Source organism: Argentina anserina, chromosome 6 (genome assembly GCF_933775445.1).
Source record: "Argentina anserina chromosome 6, drPotAnse1.1, whole genome shotgun sequence".
Classification (NCBI taxonomy): domain Eukaryota; kingdom Viridiplantae; phylum Streptophyta; class Magnoliopsida; order Rosales; family Rosaceae; genus Argentina; species Argentina anserina.
Genome location: NC_065877.1, coordinates 33,636,246 through 33,655,231, shown reverse-complemented (window position 1 = coordinate 33,655,231; position 18,986 = coordinate 33,636,246). Strand labels below are relative to the sequence as shown.

Sequence of the window (18,986 nt, the reverse complement as noted above, 5' to 3'; positions counted from 1 at the left end):
CCACTTCTCCTTCGATCGAACCTAGATAACACTGCCCGTATCGAATTGAAAATGATTCGACCCGATTAGTGTCACCACGGGCTCATCACCACTGAACCACCCTCGCACTAGCCACCCAATCACCTCCCGATGATTTAACATGCGAAGCGCAAACCAAATCTCGACCGAATCGCTTCTCCTTTCTCTTACAGCCCCCACACACGATCTTGATTCAATCTCAATCAAGTAGATAGCACACATTAGATCCACACAAGGCCAACAAAATCCCGTCCGATGACGGTGATATGGCTCGCCGCCGGACATGGGACAAACACTATTCTCTGCCGTGAGAGCCGCTCTCTAATCTCTATTTCATTCTATTTTAGTATATATAAATTATATGTTAACACAATAGAAAATGGAAAAATAGGAAAAACCGTGTGGTTATTAAAAAGTCTCTCACATGTTTTAAACTTCTTTACGCACACTAATATGTGAATCGTGCTAATCTAAAGAAATTTTTACTCTGACGACTTCATATCTTTCTTTTAATTGTCGCGCCACCGCATTTTAGTGTATTACTAATTCATCATAATGCTTTGGGACATCATCACTCTCGTAATGCAATGTGGACGGAGAGAGAAACGTGTGACTCATAAGTCATGTCATAACCAAAAGCTAAATATAAAACATGTGATCTAGATTCATTTAGGGGTCATTAGATTAATAAACTAGCATTGAAGTTTTTTAATCTTGTACCAAATATTAATGTTGTCCACAATCAGATTGATGACACTCAATTAGCTGCTTGATTAAGGTCCTTCTACTTGCTGCATCAGCAAATTAAGATAGTTGTTGCAACCACAGCCTTGTGTTTAATGTTTTATAATCACTTAGCCAACCCATTAGTCATTTTCTCCATTTCATTATCACAGTGAAACTCAAGCTTTTACTATTAGCAATGTCATCATTATCTTACTCTATAATTCACTTCTTGTATCGGAAATTGACTAAAGGTGGGTTATTGGGAGCCAAGTACGTAGTAGCCGACATTGAATTGCTGGAGAATTCATCCATAATTGAATTGTCCTTGTCCTAAGGGAGCAGCTTATGCCTATGGAATAGGATTTGAGATCGAGAATCTTCTGGGGTCTTGTCCTTGATGATGTCCGGTCTTTAATATCAGACCAATGTTCTGTTTCACACAGGAATTAGTAATAGAATTCTAATGTTAAAGAAGAACCAAATACAGATATGTTTGAAGTTCTGGTTTCAGTTTATTTTGAGCATCATGAATGTATATAAACTCAATAACAGTAGCTTCGATTCTTCTAGTAACAAGTATAGTTTCAGACTAGGAAATGAAACATTTCAATCCTCATTGGCTGAGGAATGAGGAAAAAGAAGTAGCATTTTCATCATTCACATGGTCATACTTTTACCAACAAAAGAAAAAAAAATTAGCATTTTCTTTTCTTGCGTTTGAAGGTAAGTGATGTTACAACCACACAATCTAAGAGTTTTCTCCGAATAAATTTCCAAGAATTTAGAAACACTTTCATTCACCTAAGATTGTATTCACAAATGAGTGAAAATGGGAGCAGTTACTTGACTGATTTATGACGTTATTACGGTTTCCAGGAGATAAGTACTACTGTAGTTTGAGATGCAGCACCCTTTTTTGACGTTGACACCATTGGTCGTCGTCTATACATGTTTCATTTTTTACTCTAGAATACAAAGAACCTTAGGGATTGAGGGTTTACAATTTTCCATATACAAATCCACAATAAATCCAAAGAAAAATTTGTAGTCTAAATTTGTCGGCTCCCCCATTATTGATAATTAGTATCATCACCCTTTCTTCCGTGTGTTTTTCTCTTTCTTTGAAATTTTCTGGCTCTTATAAAAATCAAAGCTTTGGGAAGACACGTTTCTTTGCTTACTGGGTCTGCTGAATTATTGGCTTCTCAATTTTGGGTTCTGATTGGTTTTTGGTTTTGGGTGCTTTGTTTATTGCATAGGGGGAGAAATTGGGTTCTCAAAGTTTGCTCTCTTGGGATTTCTCCCCTATTTATATTGAAGATTCAATTCGATTTTCAATCAAATTGTCATACTTTGGCTTCTGGGTTTTAATTTCTACCCAAAAAGGCTTTGTATTTGTATGTTTCATAGTTAATTGGTAGCTGATTTGGAACTGTGATATATTGTTTCTTAGTTTCTGTGGAAAAGTTTCAACCTTTATATTCATAGCTGGAATTGTATGATATCTGTTGTTGTTAGCATTTGCATCTGGAAGTCCTGATCATTTGAGTGTTGGGGGGATCACATTTTTATTAGCTTTGGGACCATTGTTGTGAAAAGTTTTGAGATTTGAAAAGATGACAATTGGGACTATTGCACCGAAGAAGGAGAGGAAGTCAAGAAAGAACAAAGCAATTGTTGATGAAAATGCTCCTTTGCTGCCCAAATGTGGGGAAGATGGTGGGTTTGATGAGTTTAATGGAGCTTCATTTACTGGGGCTGTTTTCAACTTATCAACCACAATTGTTGGTGCTGGAATCATGGCTTTGCCTGCAACCATGAAAGTGTTGGGTCTTGGTCTTGGGATTACTATGATCATACTTATGGCCTTCTTGACTGAGGCTTCAATTGAGCTGATACTGAGGTTCAGCCGAGCTGGAAAGTCCTCTTCCTATGGAGGCCTGATGGGGGATGCCTTTGGAAAATATGGGAAAATATTGTTGCAGGTAGCTGTGCTGATCAACAATCTTGGCGTGCTCATTGTGTACATGATTATTATCGGTATGAATTCTACTCTCTGTTACTTATAGTAATCATTGTATTGTATTTACTCTGTTACAGAGTTTTCATTTGGTATTTGACTTGTGGATTTGTGTTAACTTAGCTTATAATGGTCTGTAAAAGCTCTGAAGTCGTGTAACAATCTTGTACTGCTTATGTGAAGGTGACGTGCTCTCCGGAACATCTTCTAGTGAAGGCCACCATGCGGGTGTGCTTGAAGGATGGTTTGGAGTACATTGGTGGACCGGGCGTGGCATTGTTCTTCTTGTAACAACACTTGGAATATTTGCTCCATTGGCAAGCTTTAAACGAATTGGTGAGTCTTAGTTATTATGATATGTGGTTTGACATCAGAATATAGGCAGTGTGTTGTCATTTCGTTAGAGATTGGAAATTTTTGCCCTTCCGATTCATGTTCCTTACTGTAGCTTTTGATATTGGAGCTGTAAGGTACTATGTAAATTTTCAGTTTATTGAATTTCTGCCTATTTTCTGGTGAAAGTAATTTTTTTTCTTTTCTCATCTGGAATTTGGATGTGTTGGATTTCTTATTTTGCAGATTCATTGAGCTTCACATCTGCCTTATCCGTTGGCCTAGCAGTTGTGTTTCTTGTTATTACTGTTGGAATCACAGTTATCAAGTTGATTGATGGAAGTATTGGGATGCCCAGGTTGCTGCCCGATGTTAGTGATGTTTCATCATTCATCAAATGCTTCACTGTAGTGCCTGTTCTAGTTACTGCTTACATCTGTCACTACAATGGTATGAAACCTGTTTACTTGAACATAATTATTTATCTGGTGCTGGTTTGATTGATTGCCACTTAAAACCATTATAGAAACTGAGTTCATATTTTCAGAATGTCAAACTGATTCCACATCTTGATCTTTAATGATACTGGCACGTATTTCCCATAGGAGCAGATGTTGATAGTCAAAATTGAAACATCGTGGGGGTAATATGCACATGATGATTAAGCTAAATTGTACGCGACTTGGAGAACTATGAGAAAATGGGTCTAGGAGATGTCATAATTTATGTGTTTTTCACCTTTTGATTTCAAGTGTCTATATATTGAGTAATGATCCTCATGAATCATTCATCTGCAGTTCATAGCATTGACAATGAACTTGAAGACTCCACACAGATTAGAGGGGTTGTGCAAACGTCACTTGCTCTGTGCTCATCCGTATACATAATGACAAGCCTTTTTGGGTTCCTCCTATTTGGGGATGGAACTCTTGATGATGTGCTTGCCAACTTTGATGCTGACCTTGGCATTCCTTACGGTACCTTCCTTAATGATGCTGTTCGAGTCAGTTATGCTGCCCACCTTATGCTTGTATTTCCTGTCGTCTTCTTCCCGTTGCGGCTCAACTTGGATGGCCTCCTCTTTCCCTCTTCCAGGCCTTTGGTTCTCAGCAACATGAGATTTGCACTGGTCACAGTTGGGCTGATTGGTATTATCTTCTTGGGTGCAAACTTTATACCCAGCATCTGGGACGCTTTCCAGTTCACTGGAGCAACTGCTGCAGTTTGCATTGGTTTCATCTTCCCTGCTGCAATTACTCTCAAGTGAGTTTTTGACTTGATCCCAAGAATGATCTTTATACTTCAAGTTTCAATTTACTTAGGAATTATATGTTTATTGTTCATTTAGCTTTCCCCAATAATTGATGCCTGATATTTTGAGAAAAGAAACCATTTATAGCTTAGAACTATGAACATCATTCATAAAACAATTAGCAGCTTTTATCATTGTTAGCATGAGAGAATATGGAATATATTAGCTTTGTAGTGGCTGCTTCTTTTGTGTGAACATATTTGAAACTCATATTACTATTATTTCAAATTAACATTGAGTTTTCTTATCCTTCGTGTTTCAGGGATCGACACAACATAGCAACTCAGAAGGATAAGATCTTGAGTATTGTTATGATTGTCCTTGCTGTATTCTCAAATGTGGTGGCGATATATAGCGATGCCTATGCCTTGTTCAAGAATGCCAAGACTCCATCACCTCGCGAATGATCTTCGATGACAGGTTGTTCTCATGTTTTAGTGAAACCATCGTCTGGCGGGATCATATGAACTTTACTAGACAGGAAAACCAGGGTTTTCTAAGAGGGTTGAATAAATAAAAAAGACACTTGGGCTAATGTAAAATGGTGTGTTTGCAACTTTGCCTTGTGTAAGGAGAGGGCATTGTAATTCTTTGCGCTCTCGCATGTGTGTTGTATTAAGTTGTTTCTGACATTGAACTCTGTTATTTTTGGTAACAGAATGAATGAAGTGAGCTTTGAAGTGAACATAATGTTCTGTTATAGTTGGGGTGCCATTTCTTACTCTTTTGTTTCTTTGGAGATTGTTCTTTAGTGATGAATGTGATGAATCATGAAGGATTAGTGACAATACTGTGGGCTTTCAGGGCAAGAGACTCTGACGCTGAATAGGTAGCCGTGTTTGAGTGGAAGAACGATCACTAATTTGTTGTTGATACAACGGCAAGATTTTCTTTATATCTTTCCTTGAAATTTTGGTGATAGTCGTGAACACATGATACTTTCATCATCACTATTCATTATAGTTATGACTTTATGAGGAAAGATGTTGGAGCAAATAGGGGTGGCACTTTCAAACTGAAAACTGAAAACCGAACCGAAGTTAAAAAAAAAAAAAGAACCGAATACAAACCAAACTGAAATTTAGAAAACTGACCCAAAGCTAAAAAAATTGAACCGAACACAAATCGAAACCACAATTTAGAAAACCAAACCGAATCAATTTGGTTTGGTTTTCAGTTTGGGCACATAAGAAACCGAACCGAATTATTCACAAAATGATGTCGTTTTATGTTTATCTTACCGAATATTTGATTTGATTAATGTGATTTTAGGTTTTATATCGTATATAATTATATGTTTCTCTTTTGCAGTGGTATATATGTATATATAATCATCTATGTATATATATGTAGGCCCATATACGTATGTTTTAAATAAATTTGCTAAAACAAACATACATATTCTTTTATATGCATATATACATATATATATATATAAACAGATGTGTAATTACTAAATCCACCTCAATATAATATAAGAATATATGTTTTTAACATATATATATATAAGAATATATATGCATATATATAAATATACATATATAAATATATTTATATACATAGTTATATATATATATATACATCTATAAAATTTCAAGATGTTGTATACATAAAAGATTGAGAGTTGTATGTTGCCTATAAAATTAAATTTAAGCCCTTATTTTTTCAGTCGTATTATAGTTATATATTCATATTTATAATTTTTTCAAATAAGTAAAAAAAGGGAGAAAACCCCAAAACATTCAATATGCCAATTTTTTTTTCAAAAATAAAAAAATCGTGAACCGAATCTAACCGAATCGAGATTCAAATTCAGTTCAGTTTCCGGTTCAAGTCCAAAACCAAACCGAATGGACCGAAATCCACCCCTAGGAGCAAAACAATCAAATTTGCCTGATACTTTCACCATCAATATCCATTATAGTTATTATAATGAAAGATGTTGGAGCCAAAACAACCAACATCAAAGTGTAAGAAAGGTAAGAGTTTTAATGCTCTTGAAGAACACGAGTCATTATTATCGGCATAATTCAAATAGTCAAACCAGACATCAATCAACTACCTGTATTTTCTCTTTGAAGAATTGAGTTGGCATTATTTCCATTTTAATTTACTTTTTACATTTTAAGCTCAAATAAGAGAAGAAAAAAAATATTAAAGCCGAAACAGAGATGTGCTTCACACGTGCGAAATAATGAAACAGAGAAGAACAGTCTGTTATTGCAAAAAGTACCAAAAATCCCAAACATGCTTCTTCTTCTTCTTCTTCTTCTTGTTGCAGCTCTGTGTACCGATCCAATTTCACATTCCACTCCAAAACCACGCCCACCCAAAATCCCTAATCCCCCGAATTCCCATCCCCTTCTTTTCTAGGGTTTCGGATGCCAGCGAGGCCGAGCTAAGAGAGCCACCAAAATGAAGGCCGGAGGCGCCGCGAAGCTCATCGTCGACGCCCTCCTCCAGCGCTTCCTTCCTCTCGCACGGCGTCGTATCGAGACCTCCCAAGCTCAGGTCTTGTTTCTCTGCTTTCATTACCCCCAATTTCAATACACACAGATCTCTGTGCTACTTGTTTTCACTCTCATTGCCCCAACCGCGCAGTGGTTGTGGCTCAGCAGTTACATCAATACATGCATTCTAGTGCTCATTTTTCGATATGGTTTGTGTGGGAAATGTATACAGGATGGGCTGCTCCTCAGAGCTTCTGACCCGGCGTATGACCAAGTGCTGGACTCGTTGGCTATGGTAGCGCGGCATACACCCATACCTCTTCTAGAAGCTCTTTTACGATGGAGAGAAAGGTGGGCTTTTCCCCTTTTTCTAGGAGATATGTTAGTCATTTAGCTCCAGAATCCATGCTTGATGCGTTTTGTATTTATTGGATACTGGCATTGTTGATCTGAGTTAATCATTCCTTTTTTTTTTATTGTTGCAGTGAATCCCCCAAAGGCGCGAATGATGCGTCTACATTCCAAAGGAAGGTTTGTATGAGTTCTAGTATTGATCTCATTGTATATCTATGTCTCTCTGTGTATGTTGTAATGAATTCCAAGCATTGTTTATGTGAACCTCAGCTTGCAGTCGAGTGTATATTTTGTTCAGCATGCATTCGCTTTGTTGAGTGCTGTCCGCAGGAGGGACTTACTGGTTAGTTTGATTCCATGATGTGATACTTCACGCTGAGGCTTATGATGTTTCGTTATCTAGTAAAGTAAATTTGGTTTTTGTTCTTGTGCTTGTTGCAGAGAAACTTTGGTCTGGGCTTGAAAATTTTGTGTTTGACTGGCTGATTAATGCTGACAGGTAATTAAGAATTCTAATGTTTGTGGTAATCTATGTGTGCCGACTTGTGCTAGTCATATTTACTTACATAAAAACAGACCACTTCATATGTATAATTTACATTGATTAGCATACATAAGTATATTTTCTTTATCTACTCTCATTGCAGGGTTGTCAGCCAGGTTGAATATCCCTCATTGGTTGATCTGCGAGGACTTCTTCTGGACTTAGTTGCTCAGCTATTAGGTGCCTTATCTCGCATCAGGTGATTGGATTATCAAGTTATTGAAATAAAAATATTAATCCCCCCCCAACCCAAAAAAAAAATATATATATATAAAAACAAAATTCAGATAGGTCATTAAAAAGGTGGTTCTGAATCAAATTGTATTGTTCTGTCTCTTTAATACCTCTTTTCGTTTTCCCCACATTAATGCTATTATTACCTATCCTTGATGAAGTTGGGTCTATCTTGAGAATGATTTGCCTACTCTAGTGTACATCCCATCTTAGGTTTACCTTGTAATATAATCAAGCTGTCTGAGTTGAGTTAATGTATATTCTGCTGTTATGGTTAACAGGTTTAGTTCTGTCACTGAGCGGTTTTTCATGGAACTCAGTATTCGTCGCATTGACACTAGTGTTGCCCGGAGCGAAACACTTAGTATCATCAATGGAATGCGCTACTTAAAGTTAGGGGTATGTAGAAAATAACCTTCATCATGGAAATATGAGTTTTAGACATTTCTATAACAATTCAGTAATTGTCAGGTCAAAACTGAGGGTGGACTGAATGCATCTGCATCCTTTGTGGCAAAAGCAAATCCCCTTAATCGTGCACCCCATAAACGCAAAAGTGAACTTCACCATGCTTTGTGTAACATGCTATCAAATATCCTAGCACCTTTGGCAGAAGGTGGAAAAAACCAGTGGCCACCTTCAGGTGTAGAGCCTGCACTTACACTCTGGTTTGAAGCTGTTGGGCGCATTAGAGGACAACTCATGCATTGGATGGATAAACAGAGCAAACATATATCTGTAAGTGATGTGACAGTTTTCTGACATTTAAAATGTAAATATTAATAATCATACTACTTTCACTTATCATGAAGAAAATATATCCCTTTATGCTTTTCCTATTGCCTCGGATATATTTGGTAGGATATTTATAAGAATTGTGATTCCTTTATTACCAGTTTGTTTTATTGAGAAGGGTTCATCTTTTATTTTTACGAGGATTCTTGTTATTATTATTTTTGGTAATACGAGGTTTGAGGTTTGATTTATTTCCTTTTACAAGGTCATATTAGTTGTTATCCTCCCTCTCTCACTGTTGTTTAGTATGTATTTTCTAATAAATCTTAGACCTTCTACTCCCTCCCTGCCCTTGCAGTATTGAAGTTTTCATTTTTGATACGAACAATTTCTCGTGGTGTCAGGTTGGATATCCTCTTGTGACTCTTCTCCTCTGTCTTGGTGACCCCCAAATTTTTCAGAACAACTTAAGCTCTCACATGGAACAACTCTACAAGCTTCTTAGAGTAAGTACAAGAAACGAAATTTGGTGTATAAAGCTTTGTATCTAGTTAATACATTATTTCATCAGGTTATGTAGCCTTATAATGTCGGTTTATTGAAGGGGGTAAACCATATTCTTATGGCTTTCCATTTGGATTCAAGATGTATAACATCCTGTGGTTTGATCATTCAGGACAAGACCCATCGTTTCATGGCACTAGACTGTCTTCACCGAGTTTTGAGGTTTTACCTTAGTGTCCATGCAGCAAACCAGGCCCCTAATCGTATATGGGACTGCTTGGACAGTATAACCTCTCAGCTCTTAACAGTTTTGAGGAAAGGCATGCTTACTCAGGATGTCCAACACGATAAACTTGTGGAGTTTTGTGTGACAATAGCGGGTCATAACCTTGATTTTGCCATGAATCATATGATACTGGAATTGCTGAAGCAAGACAGTCCTAGTGAAGCCAAGGTCATTGGTCTTCGTGCTTTACAGAATATAGTCATGTCACCTACAAGCCCGCATGTTGGTCTGGAAATATTCATAGGTTCTTTCATATGCCAGAAATATTTAATTAGAAAATATATTATAACATTTAATTTTTATAAATCATTTTAACTTAAACGCCATGCTTAGGTGCTTGGGAACATATTATTTTCCAATGGCTCTTCATTAATTCTGCTTGCATCACCAGGTCATGATATTGGCCACTATATCCCCAAAGTGAAGACTGCAATTGAGTCCATCTTAAGGACTTGCCATCGTACCTATAGTCAGGCTCTTCTCACATCTCCAAAGACTACCACAGGTATTTTCCTTGTTATATTTATATATATATGTTATATATATATATATATATCAATTGTAAAACCAAGTGAAGAAAATAATGTAGGTAGAATATATTTCTTAAATATATGTCAATTATTAAACCAAAACAAGAGAATAATGTAGGGACAATGTTTTTATATGATGATATCTGTTGGGAGGTTGTATTAAACCTTGCATAGTGTCAATCAACACTGCTAATTGATTTTTTTTATTCCTTCACTCACTTAAAAATTGCAAAAGGAGGTAACAATATTTTGGAAATTTAATTACAACACTCTTCTTTCTCTTTAGTTTTCCTCATTTTGATTGATATCCAAATAAATTCTCAAAAAATATTATTTGTCTTTATAGTCCAGGATTATGATTAAGAAGTTTATTTTTATTATTATTTTAATTAAGATGCTGGAGGTTGAACATGTAATACTGGTTGGATCAGTCTGGTTTTGATCTACTAAATGACTCGCTCTTCTCTCTTCTATCTCTATCTGCCTATGCTGACAGCCTTGTCAGTAATTTTTCTTTGTTACCTTATTAGGCAGACAAACTTTTATCATTGTGCAAATGTTCTCAACCATTCCACCAGCCAATATAAGATCCTTAACTATCAAATATCCATTGCAACTTATTGGGGTTGTTTACCATACATTGATGTATACTACTATACTGTACCCTTAGTTTACAACTAAACTAATTGAACGAAAATTACAATTTATCTAAACTAAATTAAAACATTGACAACAAAGTTACAACATATGTTATATATATATATATATATATATATATGAGGATTTTTTAGGTGCGGACGTTCTAACCTTACGTAAGGTACGGATTCGCCGATTCCGGCGACGGCAAGCCGCAATGGCGGGGCGGACCACGACAGCTGTACTCCCCACCTCCCGGCGGTCCCGTCTGTGCCGGTCGGAGCTCCATCGGCGACTCACAGCGGCCGGAATCGCGAAATCGCTGGAATCTGCCCAGAAACTTGATTTTTGCAGATTTCAACTGACGTGGCTCGCCGATGGAGCTCCGGCCGGCACAGACGGGATCACTGGGAGGTGGGTAGTGCGGCTGTGTTGGTCCGCTGCGCCGTTGCGACCTGCTGTCGCCGAAATCGGGACGTTCGCATGGCCGTGCGCACCTAAAACGGCCTGTATATATATACATACAAATGATTAAACTAATTTACCATATTGCCAACATAGACTTTATAAATGTCCTATGTGATTTATTACAACTAACAAACCTAAAATTACCCAAATAATCACTCTATATACCACAATGATGACAAATTTGTTGTCAAATGTGTAAATAAGGGTATCATATACATTGTGTACTGTAGAATATTCCCAACTTTGAGTTAATGCTCTTATTTCTGCAATAACAATAATGAATGAATATTTTGGTTTCCAGATTCTGTAACCAGGGAAAAGTCTCAAGGATATCTCTTCCGGTCTGTGCTGAAATGTATACCATATCTAATAGAAGAAGTTGGACGAAGTGATAAAATTACTGAGATTATACCTCAACATGGGATAAGCATTGATCCTGGTGTTCGTGAGGAGGCAGCGCAGGTATTGAACCGGATTGTCAGATGCCTTCCCCACCGTCGGTTTGCAGTGGCAAGAGGGATGGCAAACTTCATCCTTCGACTTCCTGATGAGTTCCCTCTTCTCATTCAAACATCACTTGGTCGTCTATTGGAACTCATGCGTTGCTGGAGAGCTTGTCTAATTGATGATAGGCTGGAATGTGATACTGAAGATGCAAAACAGGTGATGCGGGAAAATCTAGGAATTCGAAAACCTACTTTCCGCCTATCCGGAGACTTAAATGAATTCCGTGCATCAGAGATAGATGCTGTTGGACTTATCTTCCTTAGTTCTGTGGATAGCCAGATTAGACATACTGCACTTGAATTATTGCGTTGTGTTCGTGCTCTAAGAAATGATATACGATACCTCACTTTATGTGCACAGCCTGATCACAGTCTAAAATATGAAGCTGAACCAATATTTATAATCGATGTCTTGGAAGAGCATGGGGTATGAGATCTTTCTCTCTTTAATTGTTTCCTATATCAAACATTTTGCACCATTTTTATTTTAGGTGCAGTTTTGTTATTGTGTATAATATAACTTTTGTCTGTGAATTTTGTTATCGATTCAGGATGACATCGTCCAGAGCTGCTATTGGGATTCTGGTCGTCCATTCGATTTGAGACGTGAATCTGATGCAATTCCTCCTGATGTGACACTTCAATCTATAATATTTGAGAGCCCTGATAAGAACAGGTGGACTCGGTGTCTTAGTGAGCTTGTCAAATATGCTGCCGAACTTTGCCCAAGATCTGTCCATGAAGCAAAGTAAGCCTACTTATCTTACATTTATTTATGTTTAGACATGACTCTTCCAACATTTTCTCAGTCAAGTAATCATTAGTCTGAACTACTCATAATTTAAGAAAGGCTGAATTTTGAAATTGCCTGTGGTGAATTCAATATTGTGTGTTCCACCCCCACAGCTACATGTTAATTCTTCATCTTTACAAATCTATAGACTTTTAAGTTGATTTTTTCTATATAGATCTTATCTAGTAAAAAAAGATTATTTTGTGCTGAAAACAAAATTATGTTTATACTGTTCACTTGCTCCTATCTTTTTCATCTTTCTAATGATGTCTCCAAATTGATCTAATTCAAGATTCAAAGTCCTGGAATTTTCATGACATAATCTATATTTTCAGGGCAGAGGTTATGCAACGTCTGGCTCATATAACACCTGTTGAGTTGGGTGGAAAGGCTCATCAGTCACAAGATGCTGACAGCAAATTGGATCAGTGGCTCATGTACGCAATGTTCGTATGTTCATGTCCCCCAATTGGTAGAGAGGCTGGTAGTATAGCTGCCACCAAGGATCTTTACCATCTAATTTTCCCATCTCTGAAATCAGGATCAGAGGCGCAGATTGTGAGTACTTGTTGAAGGAATTTAATATTCTGAGTTTCCTGATAGTTTATCATGCATCGAGTTACACCACTATGTTTCTATTTATAAGTAAAAGTATTGGATCTTCAAGGACAGGGAAGGTAGGTTGTATTCTAGACATTACTACTTTTGTTAAATAAAATGTGCTAAATGTCAATGGTCTACTGGATTTGTTAATCATGACATATTATTCATCATCTTCTTCCAAGTCCAGGCCTTGTAAATGAGTCCTGTTAAACCTACCACTACTACTATCCCTGCTGTTGTATTTTTTTTACTGTTGGGGACTAAATTTCACCCTTATTTATTTAGCATGCAGCCACAATGACTCTTGGCCATTCACATCTTGAATCATGTGAAATCATGTTTACGGAGCTTGCAAATTTCATGGATGAGCTGTCTTCAGAGACGGAAGCAAAACCAAAGTGGAAGGTACTGTATGGTTGAACTTCTTATGTCTCGTCCAAAGATAGATGTATTTTGGGAATATGCTAGAATTAAGTATAATGTTTGGTCATCTAAGACTATGTTTAGTCCCGGTCCTCTTGGAAAGTACATCAATATGCGTACTTTACATATTGTGACGAAATCATGTTCCCAACCTCCAAAATAATCATCCACATTCTTGATCCATAAGTTCTATCTCTGTCGTGCCCGGGCAGTATCTCCTGTGGTTCAAAGAGGACTCAGCTGTTACTAATGCCCATTTGATTGGTCGAGTCACAATTCATAGTATCTAAATCGGATTTTCCTGAATTAAAAATTACGTTGAGTCATTGATGACATAGGAAGATGGTGAATGTAATTATTCAGTTTATCCTTTTCCAAGTGTTTTTTTCATCCGTACATCGTTTTTGAGTGGTTTCATGTTTGGAGAGGTTTCTTTGCCCAATTATATGATAGAGCATCTAGTATGTGTAATGTCCTCATTTATTGCTTTAACTGTTGCTTGGAGTGCTTCATTATTAATATATTTCTTTTTCTGGTGCAATGGCTGACCCAGAGTATGCAAATCTCTTCACTTCAGATTCAAAAGTCACGCCGTGAAGAGCTTCGTGTCCATATTGCAAATATATTTCGTGCTGTTGCTGAGAATATTTGGCCTGGCATGTTGGCCCGTAAACCAGTGTTCCGACTGCATTATCTGAAGTTCATTGATGAGACAACCAGACAGATCTTGACAGCTCCTTCTGAAAATTTCCAAGATATGCAGCCACTCCGCTATGCACTTGCTTCTGTTCTAAGATCACTAGCACCTGAATTTGTCGAGTCAAAGTCGGAGAAATTTGATGTTAGGACTAGAAAAAAGTTATTTGATCATCTTCTCTCCTGGTGTGATGAAACAGGCACCAATTATGGTCAAGACGGTGTTAGTGATTACCGGCGTGAAGTAGAACGTTACAAGTCCTCTCAGCATGCTCGGTCAAAAGATTCCGTGGACAAAATATCATTTGATAAAGAACTCAGTGAACAAGTGGAGGCAATCCAGTGGGCCTCCATGAATGCTATGGCTTCACTCTTATATGGGCCTTGCTTTGATGATAATGCAAGAAAGATGAGTGGCCGGGTTATATCTTGGATCAATAGTTTGTTCATTGAGCCTGCACCTAGGGCTCCATTTGGATACTCACCGGCTGATCCTAGAACTCCATCTTATTCAAAGTACACAGGAGAAGGTGGCCGTGGAACTGCTGGCCGTGATAGGCATAGGGGTGGCCATCATCGCATATCTTTAGCAAAACTGGCTCTGAAGAATTTATTACAGACAAACTTGGACCTGTTTCCTGCTTGTATTGATCAGGTATGAGCCTCCTCTGATCATTATGTATGTACTTTGCTATATTTTAGATATGTTAACACTGAATTTAGTAACTGCAACTAATGCATGCAGAGTAGGTCCTGCACCGATGAAGGCAAATTAGTCTACTATTTTATACTGGATCATTTCCTTCTATTACAATCTTCATCGTCCTGGACTACATAATGAATTGATGGGCTGTTTGTTCATTGGTATATTCATCATATTTTTAGATGAAGGATTTACATTCCCAGTGTGTGTTTAGACTTCTTAAACCCGGACCTGAGAATGCTTTCAGTGAAATTGTCAAAGTAATTATCTGGTTTATTCACTATATTGCATGGACCATTTGTTCTAATTAAGTTCATATTCCGACTCTCTTGTCTTCAGTTAGTAGTTCAAATTTATTGAAAAAGGGGTTTGTATCTGCGATAGCTCTTAGTAAGGTTGCCATACTGTGTTAATCTGCGGGTCTATTTCATTATTTTATTTCTTTTTCGGTCTTATAATCAAATTGATATGTTTGTTTCAGTGCTATTACTCCGATGCTGCCATAGCTGATGGTTACTTCAGTGTGCTGGCTGAAGTTTACATGCGCCAAGAGATACCAAAATGTGAAATTCAGAGACTTTTGAGCCTGATTCTCTACAAGGTGGTGGATCCATCAAGACAAATCCGAGATGATGCACTTCAGATGCTTGAGACACTTTCTGTTCGTGAGTGGGCTGAGGATGGCCTCGAGGGCTCAGGAAATTATCGGGCGGCTGTTGTGGGTAACCTTCCTGATTCGTACCAACAATTCCAATACAAGCTATCATGCAAACTAGCCAAAGATCATCCTGAGTTGAGCCAGCTCCTTTGTGAGGAGATTATGCAAAGGCAACTTGATGCTGTTGATATAATTGCACAACATCAGGTATTAACTTGCATGGCTCCTTGGATTGAGAATCTAAATTTCTGGAAACTTAAGGACTCAGGTTGGAGTGAAAGATTACTGAAAAGCCTTTACTACGTTACCTGGCGGCATGGTGATCACTTCCCTGATGAAATTGAGAAACTTTGGAGCACTATTGCTAGCAAACCGAGGAACATTAGCCCTGTTTTGGATTTCTTAATCACTAAAGGGATAGAGGACTGTGATTCAAATGCATCTGCTGAAATTAGTGGTGCATTTGCGACATATTTCTCTGTTGCAAAGCGAGTAAGTTTATATTTAGCACGGGTATGTCCTCAGCGTACAATTGATCACTTGGTCTACCAGTTGGCTCAGCGGATGCTGGAGGATAGCATAGATCTGATTGGGCCAACTGCAAATAAGAGTGATGCTGGTGGAAACTTTGTCTTGGAATTCTCTCAAGGGCCTGCGGTGCCCCAAATTGCATCTCTTGTGGACATCCAGTCGCACATGTCACCGTTACTTGTGCGGGGTTCTCTTGATGGTCCGTTAAGGAATACTAGTGGAAGCCTCAGCTGGCGGACATCAGGTGTGACAGGCCGAAGTATCTCAGGCCCTATAGGTCCAATGCCTCCTGAGTTGAACATTGTTCCTGCAAATGCAGGCAGATCAGGCCAGCTCCTTCCAGCATTGGTAAATATGTCGGGGCCTTTAATGGGGGTGAGAAGTTCAACCGGAAGCCTACGAAGTCGCCATGTGTCCCGTGACAGTGGAGACTACCTTATTGATACTCCAAACTCAGGTGAAGATGGGTTGCACTCTGGGGTTGCCTCACATGGCATCAGTGCTAAAGAACTGCAGTCAGCCTTGCAGGGGCATCAGCAACATTCACTTACTCATGCAGATATAGCATTGATTTTACTTGCAGAAATCGCATATGAAAATGATGAAGATTTTCGGGAGCACTTGCCTCTGCTTTTTCATGTCATATTTGTTTCGATGGATAGTTCAGAGGACATTGTGCTCGAACACTGTCAACATCTCCTTGTTAATCTTCTATACTCCCTTGCAGGAAGGCACTTGGAATTGTATGAAGTTGATAATTGTGATGGAGAGAACAAGCAGCAGGTTGTGAGCCTGATCAAATATGTCCAGTCAAAGCGAGGAAGCATGATGTGGGAAAATGAAGACCCCACAGTTGTGAGATCTGAACTTCCAAGTGCAGCACTATTATCTGCACTAGTTCAGAGCATGGTTGATGCTATCTTCTTCCAAGGAGATCTTCGAGAAACTTGGGGTGCTGAGGCGCTGAAATGGGCCATGGAGTGCACGTCGAGACACCTTGCCTGCCGCTCGCATCAGATTTACCGTGCATTGCGGCCTAGTGTAACAAGTGATACATGTGTGTTGCTTCTCCGGTGCCTTCATAGATGCCTAGGAAATCCAGTACCTCCAGTTTTGGGTTTCATAATGGAAATTCTGTTGACATTGCAAGTGATGGTGGAGAATATGGAGCCAGAAAAAGTGATACTTTATCCCCAACTGTTTTGGGGGTGTGTGGCTATGATGCACACAGATTTTGTTCATGTCTACTGCCAAGTCCTTGAGCTCTTTTCACGTGTGATTGACCGGCTATCATTCCGAGACAGAACAACAGAAAATGTGCTCCTTTCAAGCATGCCTAGGGATGAGCTTGATACCAGTAATGACATAGGGGACTTCCAACGCATGGAATCCAGGATGGGTTATGAGCAGTCCCCGTCTGGAGGAAATCTGCCAACATTTGAAGGGGTGCAACCTCTTGTTCTTAAAGGACTTATGTCAACAGTGAGTCATGGCGTTTCCATTGAAGTTCTCTCACGGATCACTGTTCACTCATGCGACTCAATATTTGGAAATGCAGAGACACGACTTTTGATGCACATAACAGGCTTACTTCCCTGGCTCTGCTTGCAGCTTAGCAAGGATCCAGTGATGGGGCCTGCTTCACCTCTCCAACAGCAGTACCAGAAAGCTTGCTCTGTTGCGGCTAACATCTCTGTTTGGTGTAGAGCAAAATCATTAGACGAATTAGGAACTGTATTTATGATTTACTCTCGTGGTGAGATCAAAAGCATCAACAACCTCCTTGCTTGTGTCTCGCCACTATTATGCAATGAGTGGTTCCCAAAGCATTCAGCTTTGGCTTTTGGGCACTTATTACGGCTACTAGAGAAAGGGCCTGTTGAGTATCAGCGTGTGATATTGCTCATGCTCAAGGCATTGCTCCAGCATACACCAATGGATGCTGCCCAAAGCCCACACATGTATGCAATTGTGTCCCAGTTGGTGGAGAGCACATTGTGCTGGGAGGCACTTAGTGTGTTGGAGGCTCTTTTGCAAAGCTGTAGCTCATTGCCAGGTTCTCACCCTCATGAACCTGGGTCGTTTGAGAATGGGATTGGCGGCAGCGATGATAAGATGCTAGCTCCTCAGACGTCATTTAAGGCTCGTAGTGGGCCGCTACAGTTTGGTTTGACTTCACCGTATGGAGCAAGCTCAACACCAGCACAAGGGAGCTCAACGGAAACTGGAGTTTCACCTAGAGAACTGGCTTTGCACAACACCCGGCTTATTCTTGGGCGGGTTCTTGATAGCTGTGCCCTAGGGAGGAGAAGGGATTACAAGAGACTGGTTCCATTTGTAACCCATAACTGAATCTGTTCTTTATGTCTGGGTTATACAGTAGCATGCATTCCACTGTCAAAGGTGCTACCAGGTTGAGGGGTGATGTATTTGAACTTCTCGAGTTGGTGGTTCATACTTCATTAAGTTGATGTATATTAGTCGATTAATGAGGGGGCCATTGGACATAATTTTGAAGTTGTGAAGCTGTATATAGGTAGTTGTGAAGTTATTAGTGTAATATGCTGTACAGTACTCTTATTTATAGGCCTCAGTGACATTTACCTTCCTGGTTTTTGCCAATTATTATTGCTCTGGTGCTCTATTAGCCAAAATTTCAGATCACTTGAATACATGTTAAAGTTTGCTAATTTTTTACATATGATCGTGTACGTGTACATGTATTTCTCCCAGCAATTCCGTAAGTCTTTCATAAGTTCATTGACTTAATATTATACAAAGTTTTGATGATGCACAATGATATACTAGAAATGCAACTGTGAGTAACAAAGTTTACCGTTGCATATCGGTATTCAATTGTGAGAAACAAAGTTCACTAAAACAACAAACTATATTCTAGTGGAAAAACTAGAGTAATCACTAA

At 38.7% G+C, this 18,986-nt stretch overlaps 2 protein-coding genes across 3 annotated transcripts; both read left to right on the top strand.

Annotated features, from left to right (window-relative positions):
- Nucleotides 1-1,733: 1,733 nt before the first annotated feature.
- On the top strand, nt 1,734-5,123 carry LOC126799124 (amino acid transporter AVT6A-like). Its single transcript, XM_050526248.1, has 5 exons — nt 1,734-2,784; nt 2,948-3,100; nt 3,344-3,547; nt 3,895-4,360; nt 4,672-5,123. The coding sequence occupies exons 1-5, from the start codon at nt 2,361-2,363 to the stop codon at nt 4,814-4,816; spliced, it is 1,392 nt and encodes a 463-aa protein (XP_050382205.1). The 5' UTR covers nt 1,734-2,360; the 3' UTR covers nt 4,817-5,123.
- A 1,591-nt stretch (nt 5,124-6,714) lies between these two features.
- Nucleotides 6,715-18,573, top strand: LOC126797981 (uncharacterized). Of its 2 annotated transcripts, none has more exons than XM_050524782.1 (17): nt 6,715-6,920; nt 7,092-7,210; nt 7,345-7,390; nt 7,484-7,556; nt 7,655-7,712; nt 7,861-7,956; nt 8,273-8,390; nt 8,463-8,729; nt 9,131-9,232; nt 9,403-9,760; nt 9,908-10,021; nt 11,452-12,083; nt 12,208-12,404; nt 12,785-13,007; nt 13,338-13,457; nt 14,053-14,826; nt 15,356-18,573. In XM_050524782.1, exons 1-17 carry the CDS (start codon nt 6,825-6,827, stop codon nt 18,413-18,415), a joined length of 6,453 nt encoding a protein of 2,150 aa, XP_050380739.1. In that variant the 5' UTR covers nt 6,715-6,824; the 3' UTR covers nt 18,416-18,573. The 2 variants fall into 2 exon arrangements, with proteins under 2 accessions (XP_050380739.1, XP_050380738.1); XM_050524781.1 differs by having other exon boundaries at nt 14,029-14,826.
- Nucleotides 18,574-18,986: the final 413 nt, after the last annotated feature.